This window comes from Pectinophora gossypiella, chromosome 8 (genome assembly GCF_024362695.1).
Source record: "Pectinophora gossypiella chromosome 8, ilPecGoss1.1, whole genome shotgun sequence".
Taxonomy (NCBI): domain Eukaryota; kingdom Metazoa; phylum Arthropoda; class Insecta; order Lepidoptera; family Gelechiidae; genus Pectinophora; species Pectinophora gossypiella.
This window is the reverse complement of record NC_065411.1, coordinates 6,448,145-6,466,501: the sequence shown is the minus strand read 5'-3', so window position 1 is coordinate 6,466,501 and position 18,357 is coordinate 6,448,145. Positions and strand designations below refer to the sequence as shown.

The 18,357-nt window shown below is 36.7% G+C and overlaps 1 protein-coding gene across 2 annotated transcripts in view; it reads left to right on the top strand.

Annotated features, from left to right (window-relative positions):
• LOC126368902 (putative inorganic phosphate cotransporter) overlaps window positions 1-18,357 on the top strand; it is a 53,943-nt gene that overhangs the window by 11,430 nt on the left and 24,156 nt on the right. Inside the window, exon 1 of one of the 2 annotated variants that reach the window (XM_050013134.1) lies at window positions 14,454-14,663. The exons of the other annotated variant lie outside the window; for it this stretch is intronic. Coding sequence (XP_049869091.1) covers window positions 14,630-14,663 — 34 coding nt within the window. The 5' untranslated portion in view covers window positions 14,454-14,629. Of the gene's footprint in view, window positions 1-14,453; window positions 14,664-18,357 lie in introns of those variants that run through there. 2 annotated transcript variants of the gene reach the window in all.

Genomic DNA, 18,357 nt, shown 5'->3' with positions numbered 1-18,357 from the left:
TCAGAGTAGTTAGCATATAAATAAAGTGTAAATGTATGTAAAAATAAACGTAATAAGAAATTGCATACATTTTCTAATTAGCCGAAGGTATTCCGCTATGCTTAGGAACTTATAATAAAATATTACTTGCGGTGATCGTTTCGTACTTATCTGCTAAAATCAAAGCTCACAGTTTCTATAAGCAGTGTTGGTTTCTGTTTATATCATTATAAAAATAAAAGTTTTAAACTAAAACCCAACTACGGAAAAATCACGTTCTAAAAAGTATGAAACAAGAAAATAGGTATATTTCCCTGAAATCCGGAGCGTCCGGAACATGTCTGAACAGTCATGTTATCAATTCAGAGTTTAAACAAGAAAACCCGCAAATAAAAGCTAGTAATATCTACATATTTGGAATGTGCAAATTAAGCCCTTTCATTTGATACCCAACACACTACCACTCAAAAAAATTTTTTCGTCTTCAGTTTATGTCCTCTGTAGTCTGCCTCTGTAGTTTATGTCCGCCATATTGAATTTAGTATGACGTCACATAGCCTATAACCACCGGACCATCAATACGTTTCTAGTGACACCTCATTTGTTACATTCTGACAGGTGGTTTAGAAGTTAGGTTAGAACAGAAAAGAACAGACGTGCATACACACATACATACATAGCGGTCAAACACATAATCCCCTTTTTGTTTCGCCGAAGTCGGGTAAAAATGATTTTCGAAGCCGCGTGCGCAGGTAAACGAGAGTCGATGCGGGTGGCGCGCTCTGGTGGCGAGTGAAAGGCAGTAATGACACCGCACACGCCGCAAGTGAACTTATAGGTAGGGTTATCAGCGTCTTCTTGTAAAAAAATGCGTTACGCATGCATCCCGAACTAAGCGATTGACGTGTCCATTCCATCATCGTGGAACATTTATATCGGCGATGGGCTGAGCACCTACAAATTTTATTCAGGACTTGTAAAGTCCGTCGTAGAGCAGCGTGGTAGAGTCTACTCCATATCCCCTCCGGTTGATTGAGGGGAGGCCTGTGCCCAGCAGTGGGACGTGTAGAGGCTGTTTATGTTATTTACTTGTAAAGTGGAGTCCAGAATGTGCTTAGAAACTATTACGTTACTATGTACGTGACATGTCACAGAAGATTGGAGAAGGACTTATTCTGAGTCTCCTACTAGGCTAAAATCCGTATCGTGCAAGACTTGAACTATTGGTAGCATTGGGTCCATCATCGAATAGGTATCGAAACTGCTTGTAAGTTTACTTCTGGTTACATTTGGCCTCTGCCATCCCATTAGGGATTATGGGTGTGATGTGAATTTAGATATATTTATAGTTTTATACTATTGTGTAGAGATGTGTGAAGACTGGAAGTAAGAAGCTGCTAAAGCTCCGAAAATTGGTTGAAAGAGGTACAAGATAACTTAGAGTGCCTGGTATTCAATGTGTTCCTCTAGTTATGAAACAACTTGTAATATATGTATACCAACATTGATTTAAAAGATGTGTTCCTTTTGCAGTTTCTTGTCATTTCTTCTCCTCAGCTATAACACCTTGCGAAATGACGTAAATTGAGAAATGTTAAAATGTTGAATTGATAATAACGTTGAGTAAATGATTCTGATTCTATTATGAAAAAAATAACGTATAAAGTAAGTAGTTCTGTTAAAATCAGATCTCTCAGATCCCATTACGGGAATTATTTTTTGATCACTCCAGTACTCTAAAATCTACTTACAAGAAGTAGGTAGCAGGCTAAAATTTCAATTGAAATAACTTTTTTTTATATCTTTTATTTAATAAAGGACTTGGTACAAGAATAACGACCATGTCGTCCTCGTAATTAAACAGTAAGTAAATAGGAATTATTTTACATGATAGAAGCCTATTAATATAATTGACAATTTATTCAGTAGCTATTCCACTTCCAATACCTAATTTTACCAATTTGTAAAGTGATCTGGCGTCCTCGCTAAGCGGATCTGCCAGAGCACAATTGCAGCCTACTACCTCCAAAAATAAATTTGATGAAACTTGATTTAAATTTGATTTGATGAAACTTTGATGAAACGTCTTTGCAGCCCTATGTACCACCGCCGCAGGCGACGCGACGTTCAATTACTTGGAGTACTAAACGCTAATGCGCACGAATGCCTTAAGGAAAATGTAATTCCTAACACGTCCTGCCACCAGTCTTGTGGCCAAACAACCCACTTTGCTAATCAACGCTGCTTATAAACCAGATGGGGAGCTTCATTGCATAGGTGCATTAAGAACATAGAGGTAGTATATTAGTAACACCGGCATAACGGCCTCTGTGGTCCAGTGCATGATCCGGATATCTTTGTAATCCCAGCTTTGGACCTGTAATGGCTGATCATCTGATTGTCCGAAAGTAAAATGATCCGTTAAGCCGTTGGTCCCGGTTAATACTAGTGTAAGTAGCCGTTGCGTTAGCCATGTCAGGGGCCTTTGCCGGCTCTATAATAACCCCGACACCAGGGTTGATGATGTCGGTCATCCGCCTCACAACCCACACGAGAGAATAAGAACATCGGCATCGTTGTGGTATTTTTCCGCACCACCCAAATCCCCTGGTAATTGCGGCTTCCGAACACATTCCGAATATACACTTAGGGACGGTACTGAAAAATATCGGCGCCTGAAGGACGTAATATACGATTTTGAAGACCCGATTTTTGCATTATTAATATTCTTAATATTTACCTCACGACTGCTTTTCAACTCAAAAACAAACCTTCTGATTCCTGGTGCCAAGTGTATCTTAAGGATACTATCTGCACGTTTCGAGGGGAATAGTTCCTCTCAAAACATTATGAAGTATATTCAATTAGTTATCGTCAATTTGTAAGAGTGTGCTAACTTATTTTATGAGCAGTACTAAGAACTCACATTTGGGTTTTATTTATGATCTGCGTACATCGGGAATTTGCAACGAAACTATTTTTCTTTACATATTTGATTGGTAAAAAGGGTTGGTATATTTCCTACTTCAAATATACCCCGTGTGTGGTATAAAGATTATACGTTACGCATCAGGCGGACGGATATGTAAGTAAGTATCTGAAATTTATATTAATAAAAACACATTGTAATGATTACATAATATTGTATCATGTTGTGGGAGAGCTTCTTTAATGATGCATAAGCAAGAAATATACTCAGAAAACGCCTTCTTACCTACTGACATAATATGAAGTAGGTATGACGACAAGCTAGCGACAAGCTTATCAAAGTGTACAAAGAATATGACTGAAAATATTTCAGTCATATACATAGACAAAGAGCAAGCGTGATCCATGCAGCCTTGAAACTTGACTGAACCTATTAAAATGGTCATTGAAAATCGCACAATGTTTTGTCTATTGATACTTACATAAGATAGGCCACCGTCATTAGTATAGCTAGACTTACAAAAGACGAAATCATTAAGTACAACAAAATGACTCTCCAGTTAAGGAAGTTTCGTTGGGCAACCAAATCACGAATGCAAATGTTTTTTGCGCTAGTATTCGAATATATTTAAATGTTTGATCCTACAGTTAGGTATATTGTTAAATAAACACAGAGGACACGGCTTATTGACGTTTGCACTAAACAGGATGCATGAAGAAGCAAAAAGTGATTTAGAATTCCCCGCTATTTATTACTTGAACAATTAATTTGTTTGAAGGAAAATAGTTTTAATTAAATATGTCCTTGTAAAAGTATCTAATACCTAATAAGTGGATATGTTACAGAAATTTACCGGTAATTCTAAGATTAACCAGGTGCCTGTAGGTAAAAGTTCGAAATGAACGATTATTGCAGAACAGAATAGTTCGGATAAAGCGTAGCGTCTTGATATTTGATACCTCATGAATTTTGAAATACTTTGTAATGCCCTGTAAAGTCCGACGATATACCTGAAATTATCTTTTTCGAGTTACTACTCCGCCGGCTAAATTAGCCGGCCAAAAACTCCATAAAAATATAATGTAACGATTTGATATCTTTCGTACACACAGTACGTTTGAAAAGATTGTGGTATCCTAAAAAAAATATTAAATGAAGCTTTTTTCAATTTTTATTTCCCTACTCATCCCAAACTGCAAGTGATATACATATTTATGGTTATTATTTAACCATAATGGTAATTAATTTGTCTTAAATCGTACGTTGGATATTTTAAAATATGTTGAAGGTTTATTCTTTTCTTTTTTGGACAACTTTCTTTTTGACTTCACTTATTGTAGATTTTCCACATGACTTGGCTGGAATTTAGACAACAAATTTTACGTGCTCATAAATATATTCCGTATAGCACTATTTAGGTAGCCCTAAAATAACAAAAAGGATCCAAAACTAATGCGTAACCATCGATTTAATTTATTATAAAGATAAAATATTTATTGAGAACACTGCGTTGTAAAAAAAATTGGGTAAGTAGGTGATTTATAGCAATAATTTAATAATACCATTAGAAAGTGGGGCGATAATGCGTACACGTAAAAACTGTCAAGTTCATTGAGTTGTAGGGATTATGAAATATTAGCAGGTTTTGTTTGTCTGGACCGTAATAATTGATAGGTATAATACTTTTTAGATTTACGCGACCTTATTGAAACACAATGGATCAATGTTATAAAACAATCTCAAAAAACAAAAGTTTCCATTGATTTAGAGGGAATTAAATGGTACTTACTCCATAATATTATTTAAGTACCATGTTTGTAGCTAATTTTTCTCTCGCGATCTCATGATCAATTCAGGTTCCAGATACCGATTCCGCCGGCGTGGTCGACGATTTCCGTCATTCTGCGCTCATTGTTATCTGCCCACTAGCATTAATTAATAATTTCAAATATAAATCCCGATGAGAGCTCTCAACGCTCCCCACTTGTCCAGCTAAGTAATCAATGCCATATACGGCAAATCTATAATTATTCACGTCAAAACATGACCAACATTTATAACAACAGGTAAATGTAATGAATGAATTATTCTTCTTTATCGGTGATTAGATTTCGCAAAAAGTAACATTTAGATACGGTGTTCAATAAACACCCATAAGGTACCTGCCGTATTAATATACTTACTTAGCTTGACCGATTTATTTTTTTACAAGCACAATGGAATAGTGGCGATTATTCCAATTTTGCAAGAATCGAGTGTCACAACAAACAATGCGACGCCGATTGTCTCGATTTCCTTTCAGCATCAAGGTAATGACCCTGGTTGCACAGAAACATCTATATTTGGAAAATTAAAAAATATAAGACAATAAACTTTATGCTACTTCATAAATCATGAAAAAAAAACAGGTATTTAGCAGACTCCTTACACCTGCTACATACATAGCAAGTATATGAAGTTGAATGTAAACTAATTTATGTGCACATCGTCATAATTCCACATTTGATGCTCAAACTACGAGAGGTAAATTAAGTAGAAGAGGTACAAGGTTCAGTCTATAAAATGCTCAAAAATAATAAGATTTCTATAAATAATATGTCTTTTTTACAAAGACTAAAATAAACAAAAGGGTATTTAACCAGGATATGTACGTAGAGTCAATATATTTTGAAAAAAATGTAGATACAAAAAACATTTGGTTTAGAGCTTACACTTGTAAACGATGTTTATGTACTTGTGGTTTTACTTAGAAATTAAACCACAAGAATTTACAGACTAAAGCTTTTAAATATGTATTTATGATTAAAAATCCGGCTAAGAACGTGTTAAACACGCCTATGGTAGACTCCCGGAGACGACGGAAGCCGTAAATCTGTTATAAGTAAGTATACAAAAATACACCAAACTTATTTATTTAATTATAATTTTAAAAATTCCATTTATTGTCATAAATAAATAAGTGTTACAAAAAACACATGTCATTGCTTAAAAACTAGATATTAATTACATACTACTATAATTTATTACTTATTTATTAATCCTATGTTTTTTAAAAGATTGTCACCCTAATAAACCGAAAAATATGAATATATAATTATTTATTAGCCTATTCTTTAAATAGCTTGTGTCCGACTTAATGTATAAGCGTATTTTATTCCTAAGTATTATTTATAAACTTACCATTGCTTTGGATTTCAACAATTTTATAATAGAATTCATTCAAGGCACTTAATATTTTAGACATTTTATATTTTTGATTAGATGGTTCGTAAACTAATATTTACAATCACTTAAATACGTTAAGGAGAAAAGGATCCGAAATTTCAATAATTAACGGAAAATACCTAACTAACGTGTTTTCTCATTATCCAATACTTAAGTTAAAACGTTTTCCGTGTTCGTAAACAAGACAGGTATAAACAAAACATACGGACAGGTTATACATTTTTTACTTTATATATTTTCCTAAAAAAATAAGTAAGTACCTAGAAACCGGGTTCACACGAAGAAATATAGTGCGCCTACTAATGTAGACAACTATCTACTACCTAACTAGGATTACCTAGTCAGTAGTTACTTATGGCGAACATGTAGATAGAGTAGAAGTCCACTAAGGGAGTCCCATTCCTTATAATCATCATCAATTTAAGAGCCACGCTCTTGTCGGTGCAGCATTTGCCATGCTACTTTTTTAGGGAAAAATAGGGCAATGGTTTCCCTCTTGCCTTCCGCCCCGCAGTACTCTGTCTGACGTAAGTGGGATGGCGGCCAAAGTAGTCTATTACAAAGCCATACCTACTTGGACTCCTGTCCTCTGCCACTGAATAGTACTGACAGTTACTGCTGCCCTCTGTTAGGTTCCGGATTACAGTCCCTGTGACTTGCCCCTTCCGCCCTGTATTGCCGTACCGATGGATCCCATCTTCGCCTCTGCAACCGTTGAGGTTTTCACCCGTATCCCTGGGCAAGGGTTCTACGTTATACCCCGTAGGTTATATCCCTTATAATATTATGGTATTATTATTACCATAGAATAAGAAACACCACGTTCTCTACTGTTAGGTACTTACATTACTTTTTGCATTTTTTTTTTTGCTTGACAGTAGCTATAAGTGGGGATATAGATAAAATTGACATAACATGTAATAGTGTAACTACATATAGGGTGTTAGTGGCATCGTTACGAAAACTTTGAGGGATGATTCTGAGTTGATATCAAGTGGAAATTTCCGGCGCAAAAGTATGGAATAAAAATAATTAAAAAGGAAACACTACAACTGCAACTTCCCGATAGGAAATTTTACTTGATATCAACTCAGAATCATAGTCTGAATCATCCCCCTCAGTATTCGTTACGATTGGACTAACACTCTGTAAGCATATATTCTGTAAATAGTTCTTCCATGACAATGTGATAAATAGTTTGATTTGGTACCTATTTTGAAATATATTTATAATTAGTAGCGTAGAAAATTATGGCGTAAAATTGTAAACATAGAGTGGAAGTTTCCGAGGCAGGTAGATCGAGGTTTCTCTGCAAACACCTCTGCGTAAGTATCTACAATGTCATGTTTATTCATATACAAGTTCAATGCATGAACGACGTAGAACTATGGGCATAGAATTGACAATTGCTTACATCGTTTACGTACATACAAACTCACGCCTATTTCCTTTCGTGGTAAGCACACGTGTATGAAACGATTGATGAATGTGGAGGAAGCAATAGAAGTGTGTCAGGATCGAAGCAAATAATGTTCAAAAGTATCTGCTTACCCCAGTGAGATACATTGTTTACTTTTACGACAATTTTTATATATTAATTTAGACGATAGATAAACACATATAAACAGCCTATATGTATATACGTCCCACTGCTGGGCAGAGTTCCTCCTTTCAATCAACCGGAGGGGGTATGGAGTATAGTCTACCACGCTACTCCACTGCGGTTGGTGGAGGATTTTTTACAGCTAATGACCAGGACCAATGGATTAACGTGCTCTCGGAAGCACGAAATCATTTTACTTTTTCGGACAATCAGGTGATTCAAGCCAGTAAACTCGGGGATATTGTCGAAATAATTTTGTGAGACTGTCCTGTTTGGTAAGGACTTTGCTGGCTTGATATTGATCTGCACGCGGTATAAATAGGTACCGTTCAATAACGTAAGTACTTACTAAACAAATTCATTTCTATTTTGACGTGATATACTTAGTATTGTTTTACTTAGCATTAACGTCCCCACTGCTGGGGCACGGGCCTTCCCTATGGATGGATAGGGAGATCGGGCCTTAAACCATCACGCGGGCCCAGTGCGAATTGATGGTTATTAACGACTGCTAATGCAGCCGGGACCAACGGCTTAACGTGCCTTCCGAAGCACGGAGGAGCTCGAGATGAAAACTTTTTTGTGGTCACCCATCCTATGACCGGCCTTTGCGAAAGTTGCTTAACTTCAACAATCGCAGACCGAGCGCGTTTACCGCTGCGCCACCGAGCTCCTCAAGTTTATTCTATACAAATAGGAAACACTGAGGGTTCTCACCTCTCACCAGATAAAATTCTTGTGAGGGATTCGATTATTATTCGGTTCTAGGCATTGTCCAAAGGATACTTTGTTCGTTCGTCCAAAGAATCAACGTTTTCACTATTACATTATTTATTCTAAGCCATTACGTCTTCTTGTTTAGTAGGCAAATACCTAATTCTATTTTCTTAGTAAGTAGGTACTTAAGTGGTAATAAATAAGGAACATTAAAAAACAATATAGATGTAGGCAGGCGTTACGTAAGACAGACAGAGAAAGGATTTCTAGTCGTAAAAGACTAAGGCCTCGTCTCCAAGGCGACATTTGTAGGGCGACGTGTTTCCTCCCGTACGTCAAACATGTACAATAACGAGCATTAATATGTAGGTATACGCTTTGTTACCATGTCACATTAACTTTTTTGACAAATTGGACTGTAAGTCTCACTAAATGTCAAATATGTTAGTGCGACAGAGTGGTCAAATATGTTAGTCTCTGGTCCAGTGGTTGAGCGTTGGACTCACGATCCGGAGGCCCCTGGTCATATCACAAAAATCACTTTGTGATCCCTAGTTTGGTTAGGACATTACAGGCTGATCACCTGATTGTCCGAAAGTAAGATGATCCGTGCTTCGGAAGGCACGTTAAGCCGTTGGTCCCGGTTACTACTTACTGATGTAAGTAAGTAGTCGTTACATGAGCCATGTAAGGGGCCTTTGGCGGCTCAATAGTAACCCTGACACCAGGGTTGATGAGTCTGGTATTCCACCTCACAACCCACACGATAAGAAGAAGAGTGCGCCAGAGTCCTAAAGTGGGTACATTATATTGCTCATGACTGTACAGTGGCGGCTCTAGGGTAACCAAGATGGGACCACCCTAGCCGGCAGGGAACAACTGGATTGGGCACATCTGCCCTGGACATCATCTAAGTTTCAGGCGGCGGCGAAATTATAGTTTTGAAAACAAAAAACTTACGAGAATTTACTATTTATAATCATGCATATATGAAACTGTATGGAACAAACGGGTTTTGCATTTAGAGCTGCTAACACCACTACCACATAAAAAAATTACTAGGGTCGCCACTGCATGTACCTACTGTGTTTCTGATGTCGGCAGACTTCGCTCGTCATGTAAACAATTTGGAGCTCCGGGTGAAGTTTACCTAATATAGGTATATTACGTAGATACCTGAGGCCACTAGACTAACAGCTCGTGCATTCAATTAGCCACGTATACCATGCAAATGCACCATGCAATCACACCGCTACTGACATCATATAATTATTGGGCTAGCATTCCTGGTCGTGTTAAGATGTGATACACAGGCGAACAATGTTGCGTGTTGTAAGTCCCTACATAACACGCACGACTTTGGTTTGTGTCTCCCACCGAACGGCGTTGTGAAAAATGTTCTTGAATCCAATTTGTATGGTGTTTGGTGTGTGAATTTCCAACAGTGAGGAACGGAGCCATTGCTATTGAGACTAGAATAAAACAAAAAGACCTATGTTTTTCGCTCAACAAGTTTTATAATACGTTCCTACGTATCTTCCTGGGCATTTGGTAAAAACCGACAGAGAGATTGTGTCCTTTCTGACATGATAAATCACCATTCATGATGCGGTTCATTATAACCATGGTTGCAGTTGTAATTTGAGTCCTTTGCTAATTTGTCTCCATTCTGAATATGAGTAATGGTACTTATACAGTGTGTTAGTACCTTACATCGTACCGAATACTGAAGGGGATGATCCAGACCATGATTCTGTGTTAATATCAAGTGGAAGTTTTCGCCGCAAAATTCATGTATTTTTTGTTTTTGAAAATTTTTCATTCTATACTTTTGCGATGGAAATTTTCACTTGATATTAACTCCGACTCCGTTATCTCAGACTATGATTGTGAGTTGATATCAAGTGGAATTTTGGTGTCGGAAAAAATCATGAATATTTTGGTAATTTAAAAAAAAATAGTTTCAGTTCCATACTTTTGCGACGAAAATTCCACTTGATATCAACTCAGAATCATGGTCTGAATCATCCCTCAAAGTTTTCGTTACGATGTCACTAAAATCATGTATATTGTGTTCGAGTTCGATGGTCGTACACGTCCGTGTGTTAACTACTTTACGTTTTATCACACGCGTTGTTTTATTAATCGCGTTGCGTAGAAATTGACGTTGATATCTATGATGCGATACTTTCCATAACGTACCTACTACGTATTTACTTACGTACTAGGTACCTACATTAATAGAACATAAACATCATAGTTGATTAACGTAATTGTTTGTTTATGTAGCCATATGACTTAATGCTGAGCACAGGCGACCCGTCGTGCATCGGAGGCTGAATCGAACACAATTTAAGTAGGTACGTTCTCGGAAGGCGCGCGAAAATATGTTATGGGTACTTTAACGTTTGTACTTACTTACCACAATGCTACCAATACGGGTTGGTGAAGCTAATAGTATTTTAGATTTAAGTACCTTTTCAGGTTTGTCTTCTGACAACTGACAATTGTAGCCTCTGTGCTAAACGATATATGGATTACGGTGCGTGAGTTGTCTGTGTGATACGGGTTTACAGTCATAAATTTAAAGTTCATGTGAAGCTTACTTTATGTAAAAAAGGTTATCATAAGACAACATATATACATACATAAATTCACGCCTATTTCCCACCGGAGTAAGCAGAGACTATAGAATTCCATTTGCTTCGATCCTGACACACTTCTCTTGCTTCCTCCACATTCATCAGTCGCTTCATACTCGCACGCCCGGTTCAGAGTAGATCGTACTAAACCTTTTCTAAGGACATCTTCAATTTGGTCAATGTAAGTCCTTTTAGGTCTTCCTCTGCCAGCCCTACCATCAACTTTCGCTTTATATACCGCTTTCGCAATTCTATTATCCTTCATCCTTCATCATTATAAGACAAATGATTACCTTATGATAAAAATGTCTGGTATTAAATGTGTTCCTCTACTCATTAAATAACTTGTAATGTATACCCTCATTGATTTAAATGATGTGTTGCTGTTGCAGTTTCTTGTCATTTCTTCTCCTAAGTCATACATAACACCTTGCGAAATGACGTAAATTCAAAAATGTTACATTGACCTTCAACAAGTTTATCCATGATAATTACGTTAAATAAGTGATTCTTATTTCTGAGTCGCCACTAGTAGCTGGTTTGACTTAAAACTGAAATTACTTAGCTATACAGGGTTCAGCAATTTCGCTTTTATAATTTTTCTATCCAAATAGGTACTTAGATACTAGGTACTGGATCTACCGTGACGTATTTTGCTTTAACTTAGCGAATCGTTGTCAATTGACAAGCGCGACAAAGTTATGAATTCGTCTAACTTATTTACACACGGTTATTTTTACACACCACTAATGTATTTTTGGATCAGTATTTCCTTCGCCGTAAGGAAAGTTACATAATAATAAAAATAATGATAAGCGACAAGTCACCGCAGACGTTTTATCCATGTTTACCAACATTGGTCTCTCAGTATCTCGGTCCTCTAATCCCCAACCCTATTGGGGCCCAGTTCCCCAAGTTACCATAAGTTATGCAATAGTCCTACACGAATCGGGGATAGTCTTCGGGTGCACTTCCATAGTGCATACAGGGATAATCGCCGGTTGGTGTCACACCACATTTAGATTAGATTGTCTTAAGGGGCCTCTATGTGTTGGCTTCGGCACCATACGCCTTCCAAAAGTCCGGGACTCCATAGGCCTGAGATATGGAAATGACATACAAATAAAAATCATTATTTACTAAAAGAATACAGTTACAATTATACATAAAACATATTGAATATATATAACAATAACATAAAGGATTACGGCGGGCCCTGCACTAAGCACAGCCTGTATTGCAGAGGCCAGGATACCATTTGTCCATTATACGGATACAATAATGGACACACGGATCTTAGCCAGAAAAATCATAGGCATTATTATATGTATTTTTTTACTATGCAAATACTTTTTATCACATGTATAGGAATGTATATGTATAGTATACACACTCTCGTAAGCTACAACTAAGTCCCAAGTAATAGGGGGTGAGCCTATTGCCATTAACCGGGCACAAATCGAAACCACGTGATATCACTTATCTATGATCCAAACATTAATTAAAAATTATCATCTCCCTAGCGTTATCCCGTTCACAGGGTCCGCTTACCTAACCTGAAGATTTGACAGGTCCGGTTTATACAGAAGCGACTGCCTGTCTGACGTTCCAATCCGAAGGGCAACTCAGCCCAATACAAGTTAGGCATGAATTCAAAATTATAAAATCGAATTCTGTGGTTAAGAGCCCCAACCGAGATTTGAATCCGTGACACTACTATGTAAGTATTTACTTTATGTATCAAACTCAACAATATTTTTATTTATTAGGTAACATATTTACACTTTGAGTCGTAATTTTTTACATAATATATTTTTGTAGAACGTCTTAAACTACGAACGTTTAAAACTACTGCAGATTCTCACAGCCTGTATAGCCGAAGAAAAATAGCTACAAGAAAATTCGACCTTAGGCGCTGTTATTTTTTTTAGTCTAAGTGGCTATATTAAATTCGTATGCAATATAATATATGTGTCACTATACAGGTATGAATTCCAGAAGTAAAACACTAAGGAAAACACTACGTACCTAGTTCATCCAGCACATCGCTTTGACGTCAGACCTCTATTGAAGGAAAAAACATTGTATTGCGTCTTTCTATCGCCTGATTCGTCAATTTATCTCATTGATCAAGACGTTGTTTTCTTCTTCAATTAGTGCAGTAGTAGTTTGGTGAGGTATGTACCTATCTACGTATTATCAACAGGAATATTTGGTTAGAAATGTCAGGAGACATTTCTAACCAAGGATGTTTAGAGTTTTTTAAATGAGTGAGTATCTTAGAAGTTTGGAAAGCAAACAATCCTGAAACTAGTCTTGCTTTCTATGATTTATTTCAAAACCTAAGTAATCTGGTTTCGAAATGAAACATTGAATCATTCATTTTATTCCAAGAACCTTTGTGACTTTAAAACTTTTTACACTCGATTTCAACTTTCGATAAATCATGTCTTACTGAATTCCATTGAATCCAAGATTATAATTACATCTCGTTCAACAAAAGTGTAAGTTTTGTAGTTCTGAATATGTCTTATTGAAATAAAAAATACCGGGTTTATACCGCGTTAAATCAGGGAAATGAGACTCGTCCATTATGTGTATTTAATGTTTGATTATGTCTTGTTGAGTAGGTAAATAAGTTAATATTTGTTTTAACTATTTTTACGATACAATACTGTTGTAAAATGAACTAGGCAGCTATGTACATTAAATTCTAGTTCATGGAATGTAAGTACTATAAGTATCCGCAAAAGCGCTTGTGTTACAAGTTCTTACCTAATTAATGTTTTCGGTATTGCATCGCTACCAACAAGAAATAGTCTCATTATCAATGTAATTTACTATTATGATAATTTAATCTCGGACCTGTCAGTTTACTTTCTCTAAAAAATATATTTGATGTAACAGGATCATTTGCGCGTGGATTTGCTTGAATAGAAACACATTCCTACATCATAGAATAAATACTATAAATAGGCAAGTGTTAATGAGTAACATATTAAATTAGGTAAACATTACTACTACTACTATTACTACTACTACATTACTACATTATTATTTGTTTAAAATAGACACTTTTGTATTTAGGTAGTACTCTTAGTACTTAATGTCAATCAATCAAATCAATCAATCAACCAATCCTTCCTGACCGTATTCGGCCACAGCGACTCAACAACTAATGAGAGTACTTAATGTAGTATGAATTCAATAAAATTTTGGAAAAACATTTGTTACTATGGGAACAATTTTTGTACATAAACATAAGACGAAAGAAATGCGCTTGCGACTGGTTTCAGTTCAGCCCTTTAGCCGGCAGTGCGCATGCTCGGTAGGTATATATCGCGCAGGCTGGGGCGCGCCCGCCTTATTGTGCGCTGCGCGGACGATCGTGCGCAAGTCACCGCACAACTCGCTAACGGAAAACCCATCATATCGCGCGCGAAATTATTCTGTGAAACGCCTCTATAGGAAAAAGTGACTTAAAGTGTTGTTTTATTAACATTTATGGTGTGAAGAAAATAAAATATTTTCAAAATGTTGACCGGTTGGCAGTTGATATTGTCTAAATGTAAGTTTTTAAGAGTTTATTTTTTCTATTTACGTAAGTTTCATGCGTGTTTTATTAGCTTAGGAAAATTATTCGGAGTTTCGAACAAACGCAGTAATTTACACTTACTTGGTCAAAATCATTATTTTGCCCAATTTGAATTATTTTAGTTTAGGAATTATTGTTGTAAAAGAGGAAAGAGTTGATCAGCCTGAACAAAGATTGATTGGTACATGTTTCTCTATTTACTTACCCATACTTATTAAAGAAGTTATTAAGTACAATCAATTATACATTTTATTCAAAATTCCACTAAGTATATTTCAGTTTCTTGTCTAAGTTCTAATGTCGGCGAAGTTCGTTTCGCAATAGTTTTGGTTGTTGATGGAATAGTTTCATAAAAGTTAAGTAATTAAAAATTGTACACATAACAAGGAATAACATGTATCATAAAATGGACTTTTAGGGATACTTAAGACCAATTGTGTTAAGTAAGTATACGCGCAGGATGTTGTTAAGCTTGTTACCTTTAAGTTTACGTTACGTTTCTTAAAAAAACTTTTAAGAAATAAAAACTTCTTTATTATATTTATTATTAAGGGCATTTGAATAAAGTATTATAATAATAGTAAATTAAATAGAAATAAAAATAAACAACTGCTACCGCTCCAGATTGTTAGTGTAGTGTGGACTATTATTAGAATATACGCGGTCCGCGGAGGTCCGTGTTGCTCTATGGAATATGCTAATTCATTCCATCCTTGAAAATGTTAAATATCTACCAACTTGCAAATGTGAAACTATCAGCTCGTACTATAGCCAAAGAGGCGGCCAATCAGCTTGCGACACCAAACAATTCAGAACCCCGATACAGACCCCGCCGGCGTTGGCGACGATTTCCCTCAGAATCAGAATCAGAATCATTTATTCAACGTAATTATCATGGATAAACTTGTTGAAGGTCAATGTAACATTTTTGAATTTACGTCATTTCGCAAGGTGTTATGGCTGAGGAGAAGAAATGACAAGAAACTGCAACAGCAACACATCTTTTAAATCAATGAGGGTACATTACAAGTTATTTAATAACTAGAGGAACACATTCAATACCAGACATTTTTATCATTTAGGTAATCATTAATCTTATAATAGGCTTTTTTACATAAAGTAAGCTTCACGTGAGCTTTAAATTTGTTCTCTGACAAATTTAAAATATTATCTGGTATTTTATTGTAAAAACGTATACATAACCCCAAAAAAGATGAATTTAATTTACTTAATCTAGAATTTTGAACAACAATTTTATTTTTATTCCTTGTATTGTAAGTATGCCTTTCACAGTTTCTCGGAAGGAGAGATACATTTTTACGCACATACATAATGTTTTCATAAATATATTGACTTGCGACCGTCAGTATATTTATTTCTTTAAACAGCTCCCTTAAAGAGTCCCGACAACGCAGATTATAAATAGCGCGAACTGCCCTTTTTTGAATAATGAAAATAGTTTCTACATCAGCGGCTCGACCCCACAATAAAATACCGTAAGACATTATGCTGTGGAAGTAGCTGAAGTAGACAAGTCTAGCAGTGGGTACATCTGTGAGTTGTCGGATTCTCCTGACGGCATATGCTGCTGAACTTAGCTTGCCCGCTAGTGATACAATATGTGGGCCCCATTGAAGTTTTGAATCTACAGTAATTCCTAAGAAAACGGTGTGTTCAACAAAATCTAGTTTCTCGTCGTTAATTTTGATGTTATTATTTACTTTCTTTACGTTTGGTAGAACAAATTTAATACACTTCGTTTTCTTAGCATTTAGAACTAGGTTATTTACTGTAAACCAGCTTAGAACCTGCGACACAGCGCTGTTTGCTTCGTCAAGTTCCTCTAACTTTCTATCGATTTTAAATATAAGAGAAGTATCATCCGCGAACAGTACAATGTCAGCTTGGTTCTGTACTACATAAGGTAAATCATTTATGTACACTAAAAAAAAAAGCCTCATTCGGCGCTTATCGCTATCGACTATACTATCGAGGGTCGATTAAATATTCTTCCTCTCAGACGACGCCCTGAGCCGAGGTTCGCGCCCAACTGGGCACCCTCAGGCCTGTTGTCTTAATTTTTGTACCGGGTGAGAGCCCTCAGCGCTGCCTATTTGTCCGGCCAAATAGTTAATACCATCTGCGGCAAATCTACAATAAGTCACGTCATAAAAAAAAGCAAATGTGAAAAAAACGGCCAATGGTGTGATTTCGTGGTATGTGGTTGTGGTATTCCACGTTCCCACAGTTTTAAGTGCAGTTTTCACTAACACAGTTGGCTCGACCATTATATATGGCGATACGGCTCACCATCTATCACGTTGGTCTAACAGAAAGCTCGGTGAGGTGTGGGTACTTAGTTCATCTTACGAAGGATATACTCTAACTACCCCAATGGGGATATAGTCGTGGACTTATGTTATGCAACAATTAATAATAGTGTCTCCGTGAAACAAAAACAGACATGGGAAACATTCTCCGCAAGGAAATCGCTGAGGAAAATAATTGGATTATTTTTTCTTACTAACAGTCAGACGCCTGTTCCTAGAAGGGAATAAACATTCTTAATATTCGTCTTCTATCGTGTGGGTTACCTATATACACTTTTTTAGGTTTTGGTTTGATACAATACCATTAACTCGGCCTCAGCGGGCACAGAGTCATCTTCTCTGCCCTCCACTGTTTATGTTGTTTTTCGGTCTACTGCTACTTTCATTTTTCAGTCCCAGAAAATAATATTTATATTTTAATTTTCATTAAATTAAAAGCCTACTACAAACTCTCTCTTTCAGGCTAGGGTGGTTAGGGGTTAGGGAGGGTTCTTAGAAAAGGTTTAGTACGATCTACTCTGAACCGGCGTGCGTGTATGAAACGATTGATGAATGTGGAGGAAGCAAAGAAGTGTGACAGGATCAATTCCATAGTCACTGCTTACCCCGGTGGGAAATAGGCGTGGTTTTATGTGTATGTATGTAAGAAGCTAAAATTTCTATACAAATGTTTTTTGTGCAAGTTCGGCGGTATTCGCCGATAACTACATTTCGAAAATAACCACGTCGAATAATAATAAGTATATTATCATTGACTTGGTCATAACATTTACCTATTGTTATAGTTGTCGGTCAGTTAGAATTCTGTGAGTAGGGAGAAATGAGAAAAATATATAAACAAATGACTGCATAATTTGAAATGTGATTGAAAATAAATCCCGTGAGACTATAGCTTGTGAAAAATGCTTTCAAGCTAGTTATAAACACTGCAAACTTATATTATTAAAAGGTAAAAGGTATCTACCTTCAGATATAACAGCCTCCGTGGTCTAGTGGTTAGAGCGTTAGGCTCACGATCTGGAGGTCCGGGTTCGATTCCCGATGATGGGGACATTGTCGAAATCACTTTGTGAGACTGTCCTTTGTTTGGTAAGGACTTCACAGGTTTGAATCACCTGATTGTCCGAAAAAGTAAGATGATTCCGTGCTTCGGAGGGCACGTTAAGCCGTTGGTCCCGGCTATTAGCCGTAAAAAACACCTCCACCAACCCACAGTGGAGCAGCGTGGTGGAGTATGCTCCGTACCCTCTCCAGTTGATTGAGGGGAGGCCTGTGCCCAGCAGTGGGACGTATATAGGCTGTTTATGTATGTATAAATCACAACTTTACTATGAAGT